The sequence below is a fragment of the Podarcis tiliguerta genome (genome assembly GCF_965153285.1).
Source record: "Podarcis tiliguerta genome assembly, chromosome: 6".
NCBI lineage: Eukaryota > Metazoa > Chordata > Lepidosauria > Squamata > Lacertidae > Podarcis > Podarcis tiliguerta.
Window position 1 is genome coordinate 91,734,576 of NC_139539.1, and position 22,593 is coordinate 91,757,168.

Genomic DNA, 22,593 nt, shown 5'->3' on the forward strand with positions numbered 1-22,593 from the left:
ATGGAAACAACAGGGTATTTCAAAAATATACTGTAGAGTTACCTTGGGAATGGGTTGGGACTTGTTCAAGGCAAATGGTTATCACTGTGGCCTTATGAAACTGTAGGAGGCAGAAACCTGTTATACCAACTAAATTTCAGGTATTGAAAATAGCCATGAGAGGAAAATGCACTGCTGCATTGTGTAATAACAATACGAACTAGATCTTCTGAAAACTAGTGAAAAGCTGAGATATATTTCCAACAAATGAGAGATGGTGGGGAAGTGCTATGAAAACAATGGCAGAAGTTTCAATAAAGCAGGGATGGAGGAAACTGAGGGAAGTGGCAGCTTTACACAATGGCAGGTTTTAGAAAAGGACTGGTTGGCAGTGCAAATCCCCGCGATGGGGTGAGCTCCCGTTGCTCGGTCCCTGCTCCTGCCAACCTAGCACTTCGAAAGCACGTCAAAGTGCAAGTAGATAAATAGATACCACTCCGGTGGGAAGGTAAACGGCGTTTCCGTGCGCTGCTCTGGTTCGCCAGAAGCGGCTTAGTCATGCTGGCCACATGACCCGGAAGCTGTACATCGCTCCCTCGGCCAGTAAAGCGAGATGAGCACCGCAACCCCAGAGTCAGCCACAACTGGACTAACGGTCAGGGGTCCCTTTACCTTTATGAAGTATTTGTAGGCTCCACATCCTTTCTTTCTCACAAGGCAGCTGAGGAATGAAAGAAGGGAAAGTTGCAAAGGAAGGAAAACTGAAAAGGAAAAAGTGGTTGTTTTGAGTGGCAGAGGCCTGAATAAAGCAGGGATTTAGAGATGCTGAGAGGAAAATGTTTTCAAACGATGGCAGAGACATGAGCGTGCAAGGGAACACACAGGGGAGGGGCTGTTTAAAACAATATTTCAGGACAGCGAGAACGGCATTTGGAATGACTTCAGTGTCAGCTTTTTGTGTTGTACTCATTCTGTTATTTCTCCTTGTTAAAACTGGGTTTTTATAATTCAAGAATACTCAGTGTCACACCATCCCTGCTCTACCTAAATCTCTGCCATTGTTGGAGTACCGCGAGAAAGGAGAGGCACTGAAAAGGGTGGGGAGGCTCTTTTTAAACTTTTCCCTTCCATTCCTCTGCTGCCTTATGTGAGAGAGATGAAGGGTGCAAAGTCCTCAAATATTCCATAGTATCTTCCTACAATCATGTATTTAACTCCTGGTATCATGTGTTATCTTCAACACGAAGCCCCAGATTCAATGCAAGAATTTAGAACAGGTATTTTATTAACAAGCAAACACCCATATATGTACAACATCCATCAACTGAATTTAATTTTCGCTAACATACTTGCTCTTCAGATTCTACCTATCTTAAAGATACGGTAACATAGATCAGCTTGGAGTGTGTGCGCAAAGGGGGCTGCACAATAGGGGAGAGACTAATACATGGAAATAGGGGCGATTTTGTGTGCATGGGAGAGTTGATAAAGTGTGGTGGCAGATCCACACATGGCTGTTGTGCACTTGTCAACAGACAGTAAAACTTACAACAAATAGGAGTTTTTATTTGTTAATCTCGTGCACATAGTGCAAGAGGCCATCTCAGCAAAATATGGATACAATCCCCTGGAACCATACACCTGCTAAGCCATAAACTAAGCTCATAAGATTTGAAGCATATGAAATCTCTCCAGGCAATGACGACCTGTCAGCCCACATAAACACAAAATTGTATTGGCAGTGCAATCCCATACATATATACTCAAAAGTAAGTCCCACTGAGTTTAACTGGACTTAAAGGTAAAGGTACCCCTGCCCGTACTGGCCAGTCTTGACAGACTGTAGGGTTGTGCGCTCATCTCACTCTATAGGCCGGGAGCCAGCGCTGTCCGCAGACACTTCCGGGTCATGTGGCCAGCGTGACAAGCTGCATCTGGCGAGCCAGCGCAGCACACGAAACGCCGTTTAGCTTCCCGCTGGTAAGCGGTCCCTATTTATCTACTTGCACCTGGAGGTGCTTTCGAACTGCTAGGTTGGCAGGCGCTGGGACAGAACGACGGGAGCGCACCCCGCCGCGGGGATTCGAACCGCCAACCATACGATCGGCAAGTCCTAGGCGCTGAGGCTTTTACCCACAGCGCCACCCGGGTCCCTTTAACTGGACTTACTCTCAAGTAAATGCATATAGGACTACAGCCTAAAGTACCCTAAAGAGCATTTAAGTAACCTCAGTTAAAGCCAACAAGGAAGAAGTCTATACTGACAGTAAACTTTTTTTAAAAAAACTATCAGGCATTGGCTCTGCAGCAGAATATGGCCTATTGACAAGTCAATAATTACTTTTTGAGACAGCTTCCTATAACTACCATGTCTCCCTCTTAGCAGTCATTTGATTCTACTCATTTTCAGAAAATGCAATGTAAGCACAACTCTTTCTACCCTCATCATCAACTAAAGAGTTCAGGCCAAAGTCTGCATGGGGAATGCATCACAAGGCAGACTTTTCAAGATTGCAGAATTATATTCTGTCATTTGCATGGTCATAGGGAGTCACGGCCAAGAAACCCTTTTTCTGGTTGCCATATTTCATTTAGTTTCTAGCCAGGCCACTGTTGGACAGTTCTCCGAACATAATTCATGAACTGATGAATCCATCCAACAGTACAAGGTAGCGACTGAAGAATGAATCCTACTTCTGTTACTTGATAACACTGGAACTCCATCACTAGCTCTGAGTCTCTGGAGGCAGTAGGTTAGATGGTAATTGAAGCCTAAAGCACAGGAAGCCTAAGGAATGCTCTAGCGGTACAAAGGCAGAAGTAAAAACTTCTAGTTCTTACACTAGGCCTGTGGGCGCTGATGTTGCTCATCGTCTTTTCTACATGGCACACTCTTAGCTCTTTAAGGTAGATCCTGACCACAGAAACTGCAGTTTCTAATTCAAGCTACAGAGCGCCTCTGCCACTCCTGGCAGAAACTGGATCAATACTAGTGTGTGAAGGAGTCACATTGCCATACCTCCTGCACCACTAAAAGGCAACATCAGAAGGAGCATGTCAAGACTGCACGCTATCCTACGTTGGCAACTCCTATCTAAAATGAGCTCGGTAAGTTGCCATTGAAACTAGCATGGTGTGAGAAGCAAAAAACCCCAACCCAGAGTTTTATTAAAAAATTTATTCACATAATACTTATTTATGCAGTCTGAACCTGGGAAAACACATAACAGAATCAAGATTATATTGAGTTCTTTTCTTCCAATAGTTTCCATTTGCAGCCACTCCCAAAGGCAGCCTTCTGGCAGGTCCAAGAGGTGTGTGCACTCTGCTCCAGCTGCTACATAAATAAGTTAACTTCTTAATAAATTAGTTTCTTTTTTTTTAATCTCTTAAGTGACATTTCTAGTTCATCAGATTCCAAAATACAAATGTGTGGTTTCTTCTACACCACTTGCCAAATCAGGCAAAGATAGAGGACTGTAGTACTTCCTTCAAATATTTTGGTGCTTCAAAGCTAATTCTGTCTCTGTTACTGGTTGCACAAAAACGAGTCTTCATCAGCTTGAAAAGTTGTTTCATTTCATACTGGTATGCTGCTTGTGTAAAGATAAATAAGGAGACATCCAAGTTGCAAGAGGTGACCTTCACTAATTGTACTACTCCATTTTTTTTCTGCACACAACATAATTGCAACAGCTGACGTTGGAAGTGTCCAGGGAATTTAACCTAAGTACCTGACCTGATCACACCTTCATGCCATGTTTCAAAAAGATTTTTGTAGCCAGTGACCCTCGGGGTAGAAATCGACATCACCTGTAGAAACTCAAAATGATTAGCTGAGCCAGCTTGACAGAAACCATTGTATTTGCCAATCTTCTCTTTGTTGAAGTAGATAGCTTGCAACAGAATGGGATTGCCACTGCTTTTTAGGCCAGGTTGCAGTTTAGGCACCTGCCTTCAGACAGTTACTGACATGGACTAAGAACAAAAGATTTAAAATACTTTTGAAGACAAAAATGCATCCCCCCTGCCATTTGTTACTCTGGAAGCAGGAAGTTGAAGCTTTTGCCAAAAAAACAACAACTAAGGCTAACTGAAAAAGTCAGACCTTGCCTTTAAATTAGTTTCACATGGCTTCCAAGGCATCGAATCCAGGAACTTTAATCTGATAAAGTCTCTTATAAAGTCTGCTGAATAATGCATAAGAATGCTACATGTCAAAGCTGACACATGAGATAAACTACAAATTACTCTCCGATATGGTGGATGGGTATCATTTCCAGAAAAATTGGGCTTATCATTCAAAAAGTCACCTAAAGTTTCCTGAAGCACTGTACAATTCCAGGCTAATGGTCAAAAAGCCAGTAGATAGTTCAGAAGAAGAAGCTTTCTGCCACTTGGAAAAGGCCTACTGGAAATGCTTTTAAGTTCAGCTCAGCCCTGAAAAATGACAGGATACTGTTAAGCATACTGTCTGGCACAGAACCTGCAACTACTTACAAAAGCAGTGACACACCAGTCTGAAAATATCCCATTGCTCAGTCTCTGGTGGTATCCATCTTTTAAATTAACTGCAAACTTTAGCAACAAACCCCATTGGTCTCGTCTCATGAAGGGGTGTCAATACAGAGAGAACACAATGAATCTCAATCATTCCTACTTTTTAGAATAATTATTTGGTTCAATTGTATCTGCTCCTTTAAAAAAACCCACAAGGCTTGTTCCGTATCAGTAGAATACTGGCAAGAATCCTTGTGTGGTAACAAAACAATGGTTTGCACAACAATCTTTGATCTCCATGGCTGGTTGAGTCTTTGCAGCATCATGCAGTCCTGAATCCTTTCAGCCTTGCGGATGGAGTATAGATTTAAATTAGCAATCTAAAATAGTCTCTCTTCTTAGCATTTTGGAATTAAAGGATTTTGCTTAATGCTGCTAACAATAGCACAATCCTTCATGGAGCTCTGGAGAAAATTCCAGCCAAAAATGTGTGAGATGAATGAGGGTCAGGACAACCGATCTTGTCTTCATGCTCTTTTTAGGTAGCCAGCAAGGAAGCACAGGCAGCCCATTCTTTACACCTATGAATTGGGCTATAATCTTGAAACCATATTTGGATTAGATGAGGGGACTGTGGCTCTTCTCTGGAATCAGTCTGTCTTAATGCCTACTTCCAATTTCTTATTTAAGAAATCTAGGAGTGCTTTCAGTGTAACATCCACTGCCAGCAATGGACATCCCAAACATGATGTGGGGCTACCTGAAGGCAAGTTCCTTGTCTTCAGCAAAACCATCATGCCGCTGCTTTCTCCTTCAATTCAGGAAGTCTGGCATTTCAGTTCCAGCCCATCCTGCCCACAGCCATGCAAAACCAATTGTGCTGTTTTCGTATTGTTTTCTTAAAAATAGAGAGAGAATCTGCTCCAACACCTGCTGAAGCTACAAATGGGAAAGTGTCATCCTATCTTCTACCAGTACAATGTCTGGTCCAAACTGGTCTGTACATTGCTTTACTGTAGCCAAGATATTCAGGAGTCGCTGGTCCAGGGCATCCATATGAGGGGAAGACAGAACTGGTGAGATAGGATCATGAGACATGGCAGTTTTTAAGGCAGACTTCAGCACCCCATTCTTCAGGTAGTTCAGTCTGTTCCATGTGGAGACTCGAATACTGCAAAAGAAATGAGAGAAGGTATGGCAAACCTAAGTTTTGATTGCAGACTTCAGGATGAGGGACACAGTCTACTTGTGCCTGTCCACACGCGCATATCACAAGATGATAACAGAACTATAAGCACAGCTGCTCATATTTTGCACAAAACACTCCGAACAAAGTAGTGCGTAGTGGGGGGGGGGAGGGCGGTAGGAATGGGAAAATTTGGGCTCAGCCATGAAGCTTACTGGATGATCTTGGGCCAGTCACTATTTTCCCGCCTAACCTCATAGGAACAAGAAGATAAAATCCTCCTTGGAGAAAAGGCAAAATACCAATGCAATAAATACAGCAGACCTACGCAGAAAACGAGTTGTGCAAATAATCTACATAAATATTTATTTTATATAAAGTTGTTCAATTTGAAAGCTTTATTCTGAATTTCATAATTGCATCATGTGGACATTTAGTAAGGAGTGGTGTAGGGCATGAAGGAGGTGGAAAGTTAAAACTGTACTGCAAGCCTTTCCTGCTGCGGCTCAGACTGGAGGTTATGCAAAAAAATAAAAATAAAAGCAAGCTAGGAATCGTGTGCACTCTTGGGTTAGGGTATTGTTTAGAGGGCTTTGTTGCTATTGTGAATACAATTTTTCTGTATCTTTCTTTTTACACCTTAATATTAATGTGAAAATTGTTCAATTTGGTTGTGTACTTTTTGGGCGCGTTTTATTTATTGCTTATTACTACTGCTTTGGCTTCTAATTATGTAAATCTTTTTATGTTGTGAGCAGTCTATAGTTTTAACTCTGGAAAGGCAGAATACAAATAAAATGATAATGATACTGCATACTAAAGCACTTCTCAGAAATTGATTTCCCCCACGGCCAAAAAACCTCAGACACGCCTGTTTAAAGTTCCTAAGCTTTGAGCCCACTCAGCCTACTAATTACCGCACTTCTTCCCTCTCTTTCCTCCCTGCAGTTACTTCTTCACTTCTCTCATCAAAAGCTTAAGTTACATGTAATGTGGATGGCTCAGATGGAATCACAGAGCTTGACAACATGTGACTCTTGTCACATGAAAAGCAGCTACATGTAAGCCAGGCTCTGACTGCAAACAATTCTGAAGACTCCCTCAGTGACAGGAAGAAAAAGCTGGAGGGAGATCATAGAGCTGCTCCATCCTGTCTTATCTCTCCGTTAGCAGCTCGTTGATCCTAGGGGTTCAGAGGAATAGCTTCTTTTGATGTGACAAGTTTAATGTGCAGCCAGCATCTCAGTCTCAAACAAAAGTTGCAGATCATCAAGGCACTGTATTAAGAGTCTGCAAAGCACGTGCATTTTTATTCATTATCCTAACCATTCTCTTAAATGCACTGAGGCAGCACTGGATTGTCAGACTTGCACACTCCCAGGATGTTTGGGGCGGGGATTGCAAGGTGCATACAGTATAAAAGATCAATAACTTATTTGTCCTTTACTTACATGCAGCATTGATAAAGAGGTGCTAAAATGCTTCTCTCATCCAAGACAGGGTTCCCAAAGCTGAAAAACAAATGGATACAAATTCAGTGAAGTTGCTGGAAAATTCTACCCTACTCCACACCACAGAGTTAAGGACTTCAGCAATCCCTGACATTTTAATTAACCCACAAACTTAAAGGGAATCAGATGCATTAGCAATAGCAGGCTTACAAAATTGCACTTTTGGTTCCCTACCTTAAAAGCATGAGGGTAGCCTTGCCCAACCTATTGCCCTCCATACATTTTGGACTCCCAACAGCCTCAGCCAGCATAGCTAATGGTCAGGGAAAGTGAGAGATGTGGCCCCAAACCTCTGGAGGGAATTAGGCTGGACAAAGCTGCATTAGGGAGGGCCCACAGTACAATGGTAATTTATGCAAATCTTTCCTAACCTTAGGGCTGTCATTTAGCTTGGAGAAATTTCACAGATGTTGACACATTTCCCACCTTTTGGCATTGTCAAGTAGAATCAGCATACTGGCCCCTTCATCATCCTGAAAGCTTTCATAATGGTGTCGATCAGCATTCCCAATCAAATAATCGAAGATGGCGGTATCTATGATATCGAGGAGCCGCGGGCCTGAGTCGTAGGGCGAGGTCTTCTTTACAGCATCACAGTAGCTCTCATCATATTCCCACCTGCAATCAGACATGGAGAAAGCTTTATGATTCATTTAAAATATAACCATGCATTGTCAGAGGCATTAAAGAGAAACTTCCCATAATCTGAAAAATAGGGTCCAGACTGATATAACTGCCAAGCTAGTCAAAGTGGCTCAGTGCCTACCTGGTGAATGTCCAGTTAGCTTTCAAGCCAATATTCTCCCACTATGGCGTGTGAGAAAATTGCCTTTAATTACCAGCTTGCCTTTTCCTCACAGGTTCTTACTATAGGTAAAGGTAAAGGTACCCCTGCCCGTACGGGCCAGTCTTGACAGACTCTAGGGTTGTGCGCCCATCTCACTCAAAGAGGCCGGGGGCCAGCGCTGTCCGAAGACACTTCCGGGTCACGTGGCCAGCGTGACATCGCTGCTCTGGCGAGCCAGAGCCGCACACGGAAACGCCGTTTACCTTCCCGCTAGTAAGCGGTCCCTATTTATCTACTTGCACCCGAGAGTGCTTTCGAACTGCTAGGTTGGCAGGCGCTGGGACCAAACAGCGGGAGCGCACCCCGCCACGGGGATTCGAACTGCCGACCTTATGATCGGCAAGCCCTAGGCGCTGAGGCTTTTACCCGCAGCGCCACCCGCGTCCCCTGTTCTTACTATATCTCCCTCTTAATTCCCTAGGCTCTTAATTCCATCCACCTTCCCTTCTGACAATTCTGTTCTCATTTGATAATTCAAGGCAAATTCACAAAAAGAGGACAAATTGCCTTATTTTGCCCAAGCCTCAGTGCATACCAATATCTGGTTGTTTCTGCAAGGTGCAGTAATATTTGAGGAAAAACAGTAAGGAAAGTGAGAGAACATTACATTACAGAGAGAACATGAAAGTGAGAGAACATCACAAAGGAGAACTTGAAATCTGTAACATTACAGTGAACAGCAGATGCTGTTGATATGGTTTTCAGCCATAATCCAAGCACGAGGGGCAGGTAGAAGTGTATTTATTTATATTTAATGGAAACAAAGAGTATCAGGAATCCAAATTAAAGTACTGATGTAATCACTAAAGCTGAACAAAACCAATCATAGTCAAAAGAGGAGTCTGAGAAAGGGATGTGGAATAGGGATGCTTGACAAATTCAAGCTTTGCAAATTCTGATGCACACTAACCTGATTTACATATTTCAGGCTAAAGTGGAAGTTGGATAACCACCATCTTTCACACTTCCTGAATTTCCCAACATATTTAAACCGTATTTTGGTAAAATAGGTTTAGAAATGCATTATTTTGAGAGAAAATACATTAAGAAACACATATTCAAATGCAAATTAAGATTTACCACAGATTAATGCTGAAATGGGATGGAACAGAATTATATATGAAAATGTACACACATGGCAAGGCTGATTTGTCTTTGCCTAGTAGGGAACAACAAAATGTGCTCTTGTAAACAGTTTACTTCACATGCAGAAATGAGCCTAACTGTTGCAAACGAAACAGGTCTCAAAACATTAGATTGTACACTATGCACATATACACAGACAACTGCTACCCACTTAATTTAAGTTTTAAGAACTTAAACTCTACTTATTCTTTGGGAAGGAAAACAAAGAGAACAAAATGGATTGTTTCTTCCCATCATCTCTTAAAATCCTTCACATCTGTACTTCCAGCACCCTTTGTGCTTTGCACAACATTCTCAGAATCCTTTCTCCACCAGATAACTTTAGGGGCTATAACAACATAATCCATATACAAAATATACCATTCATGAGGGCCTCAGCTGTAACAGAGTTTCAGGAAAACTGGCCAATGCCCTCCTTTCCATCTACAAATATTGCCCATTCCCTGGACTGACCAACAGACATGGCAAAGAAAAAAACAGTATTTTGCTCTATACCTGGCCAGCTTGCCTTCCCTGTACGTTCTGCCCCATGGGTGTCGATGCTTCTGAAGCGGCCAAACGTCTGGCAGCCATAGCGTGACTGACCCCTCCATGGTGTCCCCTTCAGCACAGGCTGGCTCTGTTTCCCGGCAATAGTAGCACTTTCCATAGAAGCAAGTATTATTTCCTTATAAGAAAGCAGAAGCAGAAACCCATCTCTTGTCAAGTTGATATAATAGTCTTAAAATGTTTATGGGTGTTTCAGAAGCTTTCTAGGAGATACCTTAAAATCTTTAAGTTTTAAAATTAACACATTTCATTTGCTCAAGAGAAAACTCCGCTTCTCTCTCCTCCCTCACCCCAATGTGCTGAAAAAAGGCTTCAGGCAAACAGCAAGCCATCTTTCCACTCATGATTAACTAAAGGCCCAGCTGAATGAAAAAGCAGATACTTTCTTTGAAGTATGTAAATTAATGTATTTTTCTGACATTTTTCCATAAACAAAGCTAGGGATCTCAAATTGTGCGACACCCTTCCTGAAACTTGTTATAGCCGTTTCATTGCTTTTAAAATGAGGGGTTTTTTTTAGAATGAATTGCTGCTTCTAAATCATCTGTTGACATTACCATTGAACACTACTAACTCAATTAACAGAGAAAAAGTGCAATGGCAAAAACTGCTTCTCAACAGAATATTCTCTCAGATAAGAATCCTTCACACTGAACCATCTGTGAATTAAGTCCAGGAAAAGCTGTTTACAATCCCCTGTGGTTAGGAGACCAAGAGTGTGCTGTAAGCTGCCGTGTTCCTTGCTCCCTTGTCTTTTTAGCACCAACTAAGGTGCAGTATGTATTCCTGCCAACCTAGCAGTTTGAAAGTACGTCAGAGTGAGAGTAGATAAATAGGTACCACTCCGGTGGGAAGGTAAGCGGCGTTTCCGTGCACTGCTCTGGTTCGCCAGAAGCGGCTTAGTCATGCTGGCCACATGACCCGGAAGCTGGCTCCCTCGGCCAATAAAGCGATATAAGCGCGCAAACCCAGAGTCGGCCACGACTGGACCTAATGGTCAGGGGTCCCTTTACCTAAGGTGCAGTATTAGATTCTACCAATGTTCATAGTAATCATAGTGTTGTCAAACAAGAATTTATAACCAGAGGTAACTTTGATACATTATCATAGTATTAATATCAATGCACACTGGAAGGGGAAGAATTTGTATATACGAGGGGAAGGAAACCTACAAACCCGCTGCACACTCACAATCTCCTAAGCACAAGAAATCAGGAATACTGTATCTGACTGAGCCTAAGGGGCTTGCAGAACATTAGGCCTGCTTTCCCAACAGCAATTAACTTCCACATGCCTCTTGCTGGGATTTTTTTCAATTTTATTTTAGAGGTCTTAACGAAATATACTTTGTCACCTACCTAATGTCAAGAAGGTACTTAGCAGTTGTTCTGTGGCAACAGGTTTTATCTCTGTGCGGAGATTCACAAACCTACCAACCACTAGAGGGGCTCGTCGGAAACCTAAGATTCTGTTTGGGGGAGAAAAGTAAGAAGGAAGTGAGACAATATGGAATAATCCAGTCGCCTCCCAAATATCTAAGGAAGAAAATTCCACAAATTAAAAACTTATAAAAGAGACTGACAATTTCACGATAACGTCTCAGCTGCATTGAAACTTCCAAAATTGCATACGCAGGGTCACCATCCACACTTCACAGGTGGGTGATGCCCGGTACGAAAATCAGGGTTAGAGCAGAACAATAGTGGATTTGCTCTTAGGCTGTAAAAATGGTTTGAGCTTCAAAACAAATTGTTTAGCTGTTGGAACCAGGCCTGAAGCGGCTGTACACGGTGTTCTGCCCCCAAATACTGCTTTAAATAAAGTCCTCAAGTAAATAAATGCTTGGATTCATTTGACATTTGTGACGACTAGACAAAAAATGTGAGAGGGGGAAGGGATCTTTCTTCAGAAAAAAACACTTTTCCTCCACAAAGGTTTGTTTAGTACATTTGTATCCCACCCTTCATCCATAACGGAAGTCAAGCTGGAATATTTAAGGTTCCCAAATGGTATTCCGTTCAGGCACTGAGCAGAGAAATGGCTGAATCATGTGCCCTCAGAACATGCTCTGAAATTTTACTGCTTCAGTGCAGCTTTACAAGCAAGTCTACAAACGTTACCAGTCTAAAGGAACACACACACAAAAAACCACCTGCTTGCTTGAATATACCTACATTAGTCATCTCAACCTTCAGTTTCCATGCCTGAGTCACCTGGAAGTAATGTTTACTTTCCACAGGCCTGCCTCATTTGCAGCAATTTGGCCCTACTCAGAGAAACAGCTTGAACCTCACATTAGAAATCACAGAATCATAGAGTTGGAAGAGACCACAAGGGCCATCGAGTCCAACCCCCTGCCAAGCAGGAAACACCATCAGAGCACTCCTGACATATGGTTGTCAAGCCTCTGCTTAAAGACCTCCAAAGAAGGAGACTCCACCACACTCCTTGGCAGCAAATTCCACTGTCAAACAGCTCTTACTGTCAGGAAATTCTTCCTAATGTTTAGGTGGAATCTTCTTTCTTGTAGTCTGGATCCATTGCTCCGTGTCCGCTTCTCTGGAGCAGCAGAAAACAACCTTTCTCCCTCCTCTATGTGACATTCTTTTATATATTTGAACATGGCTATCATGTCACCCCTTAACCTCCTCTTCTCCAGGCTAAACATGCCCAGCTCCCTTAGCCATTCCTCATAAGGCATCGTTTCCAGGCCTTTGACCATTTTGTTGCCCTCCTCTGCACACGTTCCAGTTTGTCAGTGTCCTTCTTGAACTGTGGTGCCCAGAACTGGACACAGTACTCCAGGTGAGGTCTGACCAGAGCAGAATACAGTGGCACTATAACTTCCCTTGATCTAGATGCTATACTCCTATTGATGCAGCCCAGAATTGCATTGGCTTTTTTAGCTGCCGCGTCACACTGTTGGCTCATGTCAAGTTTGTGTTCAACCAAGACTCCTAGATCCTTTTCACATGTACTGCTCTCAAGCCAGGTGTCACCCATCTTGTATTTGTGCCTCTCGGTTTTTTTGCCCAAGTGCAATACTTTACATTTCTCCCTGTTAAAATTCATCTTGTTTGTTTTGGCCCAGTTCTCTAATCTGTAATTACATAAGAAAACCATGACGGCCTGTTGCACTCATATGACAATATAACTAAATTAGGTACAGAACAGGAGACCATTATTTCCTCACAATTTTCCAGTTAAAAACAAAATTTCTATTCAGAGTTTAAGAAGGTGTTTATAGGTTTATTATCCATTTCCAAGAAGAGTGAATTCTAATTCAACATTTGTATACCTGTCCAGGTGAAAGGCTGCCACCTCTGCGTTGTGTCTGTCATACCCAGCATACGGCTCTCCTTCTACCACATAGTCTCTGGCATATCTAAAAATTACAAGCAGACAATCTGGGTCATAATGCTAGATTTTCCCTTTAAGCTACAGAAGCAAAATCCAAGCAGATTGAGTTTCTGAATCAAGATGGCACATTACTTGAGACGTGTTCCCTTGCAGCTGATCACATGACCATACGTGCAAGGAAGCTTTTAACTAGAGCTGTTATTGATTGACAGTGGACTTGCTGTATGGTCCACATTCCAGGCCAGGAAGACAAGAGCCGATTCTCACAGCTTCTTGCAGCTTCTTCTTACTTAGCTCCATAACACTGGAACAATATTGAGCATAGCCAATCAGAGGCTGGAAAAGGGAAGGTGAGGCTAGCATGGTCACCTCAAATCCCACTTTTCCCATACACGTGCACTGTGGTGAAGAGTTCAATAATCAGCTATCCATTTCCCTGATCTGTCCTTACCCATCCATTGGGGAATGATAACCAGTACTCCCCATTTGGGAAAACCCAAAGCAAGTCATGGAGTTGGGCAAGGGGAACACTCAATATATTTCATGACCTTTTTACCTCTTGGGTTTGAAGACCACTTTCTGCCCACCTTCCAGTATGAGCAACGCCTTCAGCTGGGTTCCCTTATAGCCCACGTCTGCTTTGATTATCTTTTTCGTAGCCATAGCATGCATCACTGCCCCCAGTTCTGGCGTCTCCTCTGGGTACACTTCCCGTGGCACCACCCACTGGGCGGCAATCTCCCAGGGAGACTGCAGAGTGTGGTCAAGTCGTGGGTCCAGCTCCACCCGCAGGCTCGCCATCATACGATGAAAGGCACGCTGGTCCTCACGGTTAGCTGCTGAAGTGTCCAGGTTGTCTATGAGGAAAACCTTGGCAAAAATAAAGATGACGAGGAGGATTGCCAGAAGCACCACCCGTTGTTTCAACTTCATGATGACAAGCAGTCCTCTCCTGATGTGTTCTTCCAAAGGCTACAGGAAGTCTCTCACAAAGCAAATCGAGAGGCAGCGTACAAGTACCATCTTTGCTTCAGTTGACCAAATGTTGCCGTTGCAGCTTCTGGTACACCTGTGAATCATTAAAGAAAGTTGAATTTCACATCCTTAGGCATGATCTCCTATACCTGCAGAACATATGCTACTGATTTCTAGTACTTGCACTGTGTGCATCGGCAGAAACAGCCAGTTTTTAAATCCAGCATCTACTAAAAGGTTGACTTCTTCAGATTTTCAGGTAACAACTTGCCAGAACACTACTTGCTATGCAATATGGAGAACTGAATGACACACGAATTCTTCTGTTGATTTTTAGAATCCAGAAATTCACAGTGATATGAAAGCGTGAGGAAAATTAATCTCCCCGTCATTTTGGGATGGAGCAAATAGAAAAGTATGTAGCATTCTAGATGAGGGAAAACAAGATATCCAATTTACTTAGGGAAGACTGGTGAAAGATTACTATTTTACTTTGTAGAACAATCCAAGCTATGATCTTATCTGCCTAGATTCCCAGGACATTCTGCCCAACCAAGAAGATGTGGGATGTTCTGAACTATGGATATACTACCCTGCCCACTGTCAAAGATCCCTAGGTCATTAAGGCTTTCCCAAACAACACAAGGGAATGTATTTTAGCCACTAAAGCAAACAGGAAAGACTTGAGGACACAAGAGAGATTATTTGGCTCCAAAGGCTCCTCCTCTGGGAGAGCTGTAGAGATAGAACTTTTAAACTACTGAACAAGCATTTAACTTTTGGGGTACTAAAAAAACCCACCATCAACCCACAAAGCTGTTCATAGTTTAATGGAGCTCTTCCGCACAATAAGCAAGACAACGTAATCTAGAGAACAATAGAATTGTTTCCCTCCTAAGTTTTCAGATTGAAATTTGCATGTTAGGCAGGATTTCTTTTGCTCAACATTGGAGCAAATTGTGTGAATATCAGGACTGCCTCTATTTTTCAACTAAGTTCTGGACACAAAGCACTGTTCACATGAAGCTGGAGAGAAATCTCTGAAGGGGTGCTGCATTGAAATAAGAATAAGAATAAAGATCTAGGCAGCTGTGCTGTCCCAGAGCTCACCCATAAGCTTGAAATGAACAAAGCTGAACAGATATTTTCAGCTCAGTGTTATTACTAAGCAAAGATACACTTCCACTTGTCATTCTACAGACTGAAGGGTACTCCTACGTCTTATTAACACTTAATTTGAAAACTAAGCCAGTCAGATGAAAAAACGTTTGTGCATCTATGAGCAAACACAGCAGTTTCAGGAATTATATGCAACGTGTCCAAAGACCCAAGGGAGGTGGTGACATTAGTCATTGCAAAATGAACCTTGAGAAGAAATATTGCACAGTTTGTCGATCTAAGAACAGGCTACACGGCTTTCCTACAAAACACCTTTGTAGACATTGCAGACAAGAGCTGGCAGTCAACTGCTGTGCAGGAATATGATTGTGTCATCTTTTGCCAGCCTAATTCACCCAATTAGTAGAGTTTTCTATTTCAAAGTCTTCAACCTCTACTGACTCATAGTAAACTAAACCACGTTGTCTCAGTCTCTTCCCTCCCCACCGCAACTAATGGCAAAATTCAGATTGTAAACTCCTTAGAGCACCGCCTTGCTTATTTCTTACACTTCAGACCACAGGCAGCTGATAAGCTTAGATAATTACATTTAAACTACTAATGTCTGAGGGCAAAATAAGATGCAATGGACAACTAAGAGGTACAGGAATGGGAAACAAGCATCTGTTGTTTGAAACAGGAAAAGGAGAATTGCTAGACCTTTTCAAGTTGAATAACACTGTACAAGCACCCCCTTTTTTTTGTAGGGCTCCCAAGGGCATTTCATAATGAATTGGTTCTGTGGCATCTTTCAACTAAAATTCCCCCTCTTTTAAATAAAACCATATTCAGTTTTGGGCAGGTTCTTCTCAGTTAATCTCATACACATTAAAGAGATTCAAACTGTGCAGACTTTTACCACTCACCAGGATGGTAATCCAAGATATGCCATCTTCCCATACAGGGGAAATGGCTGCAAGAGCATAGCCCAGTCTCCTAAGTTTAGGAAGAGATAAAATTCTCTCTCCCATGGTTCAGCAACCATGAACAAAAGTAACTCTTCCAAAAGAAAGAATGAGTACAATACAAAAGGGGGGGGGGCATGGGAATGCTCCCTAGCACTGCTCTCTTATTTCTAAACCTATCTAATTTCCAGACAAGTTACTGAAGGATCTAATATTAATAACTGCTAAAAGAACAAGGCTTGTATAGATGAGATCTATGCTAAAATTTAGAGAGGAGGGGAAATCCACATTCATTTCAAACAATCTGCACTAAACGTTCAGTACAAAAAGGCTGCTTTTAAAATTACAGCAAAACTGTATGCTCTCATAATCATTTGGGGGGGGGGCACACTGGAAATGTTGCCATTAAAGCCAGGGGAAGAGGGAGCATGCTGGATCTGATGAGACTGAAATCCAAGAGGGAAGAATAAAAATTGAATAAAAATAGATGTCGCTGTGTGGAAATGGATAGGCTTTTCAGTCAGTCTTCAGTGCTTCCGTACACCTGAACTCTCTAAGTGACGTGTATTTCTTGATAACACTGTATAAAACAGTGCCTGAAGTATGCCAGATTGTGTGACTGGAACTGCAATTAGGAGAATATGTAGACAGAAATGTTTCTTTCTATTGGAAAATATGTGAGCCCAAAATTAAGTCACTCCTGTTTCAATGGTGCAAAGATTTATAACATTTCTCTGTAGCGTTCTCACAGCTTTACAGCAGTTCATGCCAAAATGTTTAATCTTGCTCCCTAGCACATATACGCCATCCCTTCTAGACAGGCAGGAACTCTGCGGGATTCGAAAAGGGAATTAACAATAGGCTGCTTCCGGTAATGTACAGACATCGCACCTCATTACACTTGACCCAGAAATATTGGTGCCAAAAAGCTTCTGCCAATTACAACAGCGTTTTCAAAACTGGTTTTTGAGCATTCAAAAATGTCCCACATCTATGTCTTATGCCCACGTATTTAAAATTTGCTTCAGCATGTGCAGGTGGGCAGCAAGCGGGCAGAGGACCTTCTCAGCTGAGGTACATGCCTGAGAAGCTTAAGTGACATTTATGTTATTATCCCTTAAGTGATCATTATTACAGTGGTACCTCGGGTTAAGTACTTAATTCATTCCGGAGGTCCGTTCTTAACCTGAAGCACCACTTTAGCTAATGGGCCCTCCCGCTGCTGCCGTGGCACGATTTCTGTTCTCATCCTGAAGCAAAGTTCTTAACCCGAAGCACTATTTCTGGGTTAGCAGAGTCTGTAACCTGAAGCGTATGTAACCCGAGGTACCACTGTATTATTATAATATATATATATTATTATTGGTATTATTATTTCTGTGAGCAGGTGGACGCTTTAATTTCTGTTTCCACTTTATTAAGTTTTTCACTGCTTTAACATTTTATCGAGAGATACTCTTAACTTTTCTGTGGTTTAGTTCTACAGTACAAATCTTAATATTTTAAGCCCTCTCTGCTCAGTTTCTGAGAAGAACAACAAAAAACCGGCTCCCACAGCCTAATTCTTTCTAAAAGCAAACGCTTTCCAGTTGACACACTTTAAATCCATATACTCTTCCCCCACCCCCGCCCCACGAGCGCTCTGAGGAGACATGCGCTCTGCACATGCTCAGGGGGCATGTTTCCCCCCTTTTTTTTCATTCCACACTCTGCGTGGAGAAGCGAAGTGCGGAGCCCCCCCAAAGGTCCCCCCCCCCAATTATGGCAGCGGGGGCGAGCTGAGCCCCTCCACCTACGAGGCACTTGAGACCTTCCAGTCCTTTCCTCCGCCGCCCCCCCCCCCATTCCTGCCACATGGATGGGTCCGTCTATGGGTCCCTCTAGGGAAGGAGGGCGCGAAGGGAGCCGAGGGGGGGGGAAGGGCGCCGGGCCCGCTCCTCTCCGCCGCGCGCGCCCTTCCCGCCGCCCGCTCTCCTACTCACCCGCCCACGGGCGCCCGCGCGCCATTCCCGCTCACTGGGCCGGCCGGCGCTGCTGCTGCTGCCGGCGCCGCCGACGACCCTTTTCGGAGGCGCGCCCCCCGTACGCACGCACAACATGGTCTCGCCCAGCTCGACCTCCCGCCCCCGCGCGCACCCGCCGGCCAATGGAAGCGTCCGGAGAGACCACGCCCCTCCCCGGACCAAGACCAATCGCACGCTCGCTCTCGCGCCTTAAGGCGTAAAAAGGCGTCGCGAGAGCGTAGGGTCTCTTAAAGAAGCCGCGGCGTCGCCTGTTTAACGCGGGCGAGTGAGCGTGCGAGTCCTTTCCGTTCAACCAATAGAAAGATGCGCTATGTGACGTTCCGTTTTTTTTCCCCGCCCCTCCCTTCTGCACGTACTTGTGCGTTGGCAAGGGGGCGGGGATCTCGCCGACTTGCTCTTTAACTCCCTCCTGCCCGTATAAGAACAAGGCTCCCTGAGGTTAGGGATAATAATAATACAATAATACTAACGGAGTTATCCCAAGTTGGCAGTGCCTGTATTCATAAGTAATACCGCTGCCAGACTATTTTGCGCCCTAATCAAGGCTGACTACTTCCCCCACCACCAAAATTGCAAACTTCAATTTTCAAAAACAGGTGTCTTGTAGAAAAAAATGAAAAGCACCCAACTTGAAACTGCTGGATTTATTTTAGATTGCAAGAGTAACGCAACAAACTTTTGATTACCTTTCCCAAACACAAAAGAGGAACGTTTCAGCACACAGATCGTTTGGAACAACCTTGTGAATTGTGATTACATTTAAAAATACTTCTAATGCATTACTTCAAAAAAGATAAAAGTATTCAAAATATAAATGTTATATCTTATCAAACAACAAAACGAATCTGTATAAAACTGTGTCGCTCAAAAGTCAGTACTGTGCCCCTCTGAAGTCTGCGCCCTGGGTGGCTGCATAGTTCGCCTATGAAAACTGCAAGTTCCCAGGAAATATGCCCCATTGAAAACAGCTGCATTTAGTTCTCACTAAACCCATACGCAGCTCAGGATTCAAGTTGGATGCCTCCTGTTCTTGCACGGAGTGCTTACCTTTTATCTGCCCTGTCCGCCCATTCAGTGAGGTTAAAAGAGCAGTGAAAGGGTGGATCTGAATCACTCCAACCAGAGGCACCGGCAGTTCTAATCAACTTCAGGAAATGCTATAATGCGAGAATACAACACACCTACTTAAACAAATAGTGAGTAATGTGAACTGGGGCTGAACAAGTGTCTCTACAAAGTACACACTAGGAAGAGAAAAGGCTAAAAATTAACATTCCATTTGCAAACAGGTTTAACTGCACAATGGGAGACAGACGGGGTGGGGAGGATGCTGTTAAAATCAAAGCCATAAATCTAGGGATCATAAACAGACTGTTGTAAAGAACTGTCTTGTACTTTCCTTAATGGTCTTAATTTAAGCCAAGTTTATTTTCAGCATACACTGCACTCATAAATTTGCAGTTGATATTATCCTCTACACACACCTACCTGAGGGTGAATACCATTGAACTCAACAAGGCTTACTTCTGAGTAGACATGTACACGATTGCACTGCTGTCTCTGTTATTTTCATCCCATTTTTATATGAGGAAATAATAAAAAGAATTACAAGTGTGAGTAAAAGTTAATACAGTACTTAAAATTCAGGAACGCTTAAAACTTAACTGGGAACCGGGTACAGAAACAGACTAGACTAGAATCCCACAGTTATCTGTTTACAGGACAGTATAGCACAGTGGTTTTCCAACTTTCTATTTTTAGATGTTTTCCAACTTTTAATACATATTTTTTGTATAAAAAACACCTTTCTACTTCAACATTCCTGCTGCAGAATTGCTGTGTGTTGGATCCAGGAGAGCACACCCTCAGCTCGTAGCAAAGTTGACCAGTCTTGCTGGGCCTGTGTGATAAACACTGTTACCGGAAAAATCCGAGGGCTCCCTTGGACAAAAAGTAAAGACACCAACCAGAGTAAATTGGAGCAAATCAGCAGCCTGTAGGCTTGGCCTTTATTGAACTGTTGCAGCAGGGTGTTCCCCTCACTCGCAGGAGAGAGGAAAGACACAGAAAATGGTGTGCAAGACCTTATAAAAACTTTTGAAATTCCCACCCTGTAGATCAAGACCACCCCCAGAAACATCATGCATACATTACAGAAAGGAGGGGTTGAGGGAGGAGTTGCGGTGGTAACCTGAGTGTCCTGTCACCTGGCTGGTTCCCTTCTACCCCTCCCCATGAGTCATTTTCTGAAGACAAAAGGTGGTCGCAGTTTCCTGCCCCCTGAGGGAAGATCTGATCATTGTCCTTTGCTGAATCCACTCCCATATGCAAGTTCTTTGTGATCTTGATTGTCTTCTGTCTGGGATCATCAGGGTTGGCATAGCAACTGGGCAGGGCTCCTGTGGATGTGCTGGTATGGTGAAGGGATTATGGCGCCCTGTATCAAACCTTCCCCATTTTGTAGTCTTTCCTTCATGGAGTAAAATAAAAGTGGAACAGTGCAAATCTGATGTATGCTTGATTTTCTGTGAATTTATAACAGAAGTGTAGTGTATGTAGTGTGTGAGTGTGTGTGAATTTGTACAAACTGAATGATGGGGGGGGGGGGTTTCCTGCTACAACACAAACTTACACACATTCATAACTCCAACTGTATTCAAGTTTATCTGAATTGTTGCCTCAGCCTACTAGACCTCATGAAGCAGCCCACTACAACAGCACATTGCAGGGAAGGACTGATCCTGGGCAGCTTTTAAGGCAAACTTTTCCAATCTTCTCAGTGAGAAATCCCTAAGGTTAAGGTCTGGAGATCTTAACAATTTTTTCTTAATGGTAATAATAGAGGGAGAGGAAACATTATGGGTCTGGTCGTCTTTGAAGTCACACTCCGTAACTGTTAGATTTTTTGAATGAGGGGGTAGCCATTACTGTTCCTTCGACCCAGCAATCTATGCCGCAACCTGAAATTTGTTTAGCGCTTTGCAGAGGCTAACCTTATTCCTGTGCACAACTCCTCTTGCATTTGATCATTTTAATAAGCTGCAGACTTCTTTCCCAGCTTTTTTATCCCGTGACCCCACTTGTTTCATTATCATCTAGTTTGAAGAATTCTGGACAGCTCAGAAAGCTTGCTCACAGGTTTTTGACATCTTTGCTGGTCGTGATGAAGGTATACTTATTGTGGTTTTTATAACCACCAATACCCTGCCCTAATGAGCCAACCTCTGATTTGCATGTGTACCCTGGAGGCTTTACTGTGCTGCTCACTTTAGAGTGAAATTAACTCCATACATACGTGGGTGGCGCTGTGGTCTAAATCACGGAGACCCTTGGGCTTGACGATCAGAAGGTCAGCGGTTCAAATCCCCGCGACAGAGTGAGCTCCCATTGGTCTGTCCCAGCTCCTGCCAACCTAGCAGTTTGAAAGCAAGCCAGATAAATAGGTTCTGCTGCGGCGGGAAGGTAAATGGCATTTCCGTGTGGTCTGGCTTCCGTCATGGTGTCCCATTGCGCCAGAAGGGGTTTAGTCCTGCTGGCCACATGACCCAGAAAGCTGTCTGTGGACAAACGCTGGCTTCCTTGGCCTGAAACAAGATGAGCGCCGCAACCCCATAGTCACCTTTTACTGGACTTAACTGTCCAGGGTGATCTACCTTTTTTTTTTTTTACATTCTCTGAAGAGCATATTATTTCATTCACCTTACTACTTTAAAATTGTAAAGCACCTTTGGTGCCTAGGAGAAGAGTTTGGATTTGATATCCCGCTTTATCACAACCCGAAGGAGTCTCAAAGCGGCTAACATTCTCCTTTCCCTTCCTCCCCCACAACAAACACTCTGTGAGGTGAGTGGGGCTGAGAGACTTCAGAGAAGCGTGACTGGCCCAAGGTCACCCAGCAGCTGCAGGTGGGGGAGCAGGGAATCGAACCCAGTTCACCAGATTACGAGTCCACTGTTCTTAACCACTACATCACACTAGGCAGAAAAGCAGCATATAGATGCAAAGAATTAATAAGAACACATGCTCCGAGACTAAAACCCAAAACTGAAAGCAGTCTTCAGTGCAAAGCCCCAGTAGGTCTGAGCACAGATTAAGACTCAGACAACAACTCCCTATAAGTTACGGACTTTCCCCCAACAAACTTGCCAGAGTCCAGTTTATAGTAAGAAGAAGAAGAAGAGGAGGAGGAGTTTGGATTTGATATCCCGCCTTTCACTCCCCTTCAAGAGTCTCAAAGCGGCTAACAATCTCCTTTCCCTTCCTCCCCCACAACAAACACTCTGTGAGGTGAGTGGGGCTGAGAGACTTCAGAGAAGTGTGACTGGCCCAAGGTCACCCAGCAGCTGCATGTGGAGGAGCAGGGAATCGAACCCGGTTCCCCAGATTACGAGACTACCGCTCTTAACCACTACACCACACTGGCTCTCCTCCAGTAAGACTGTTTGGGTTCTGT

General features: G+C 43.5%; 1 protein-coding gene and 1 long non-coding RNA gene across 4 annotated transcripts; one reads left to right on the forward strand and one right to left on the reverse strand.

Moving 5' to 3' along the window:
• The first annotated feature begins 634 nt into the window (after window positions 1-634).
• LOC310680125 lies at window positions 635-3,984 on the forward strand. The gene is made up of 2 exons (XR_014512647.1): window positions 635-1,786; window positions 2,156-3,984. It is a non-coding gene; the product is annotated as an uncharacterized lncRNA (long non-coding RNA).
• FAM20B (FAM20B glycosaminoglycan xylosylkinase) lies at window positions 3,143-21,874 on the reverse strand. Of its 3 annotated transcripts, XM_083446362.1 has the most exons (11): window positions 20,958-21,412; window positions 19,945-20,054; window positions 19,629-19,700; window positions 19,188-19,297; window positions 13,635-14,147; window positions 13,017-13,103; window positions 11,077-11,186; window positions 9,665-9,836; window positions 7,603-7,794; window positions 7,117-7,176; window positions 3,143-5,650 (listed from the first exon to the last, which is right to left on the reverse strand). In XM_083446362.1, exons 5-11 carry the CDS (start codon window positions 14,009-14,011, stop codon window positions 5,419-5,421), a joined length of 1,230 nt encoding a protein of 409 aa, XP_083302488.1. In that variant the 5' UTR covers window positions 14,012-14,147; window positions 19,188-19,297; window positions 19,629-19,700; window positions 19,945-20,054; window positions 20,958-21,412; the 3' UTR covers window positions 3,143-5,418. The 3 variants fall into 3 exon arrangements, with proteins under 3 accessions (XP_083302488.1, XP_083302487.1, XP_083302486.1); XM_083446361.1 differs by having other exon boundaries at window positions 19,629-20,054; window positions 20,958-21,874; XM_083446360.1 differs by lacking the exons at window positions 19,188-19,297; window positions 19,629-19,700; window positions 19,945-20,054; window positions 20,958-21,412 and adding an exon at window positions 18,099-18,338.
• Between the last annotated feature and the right edge of the window lie 719 nt (window positions 21,875-22,593).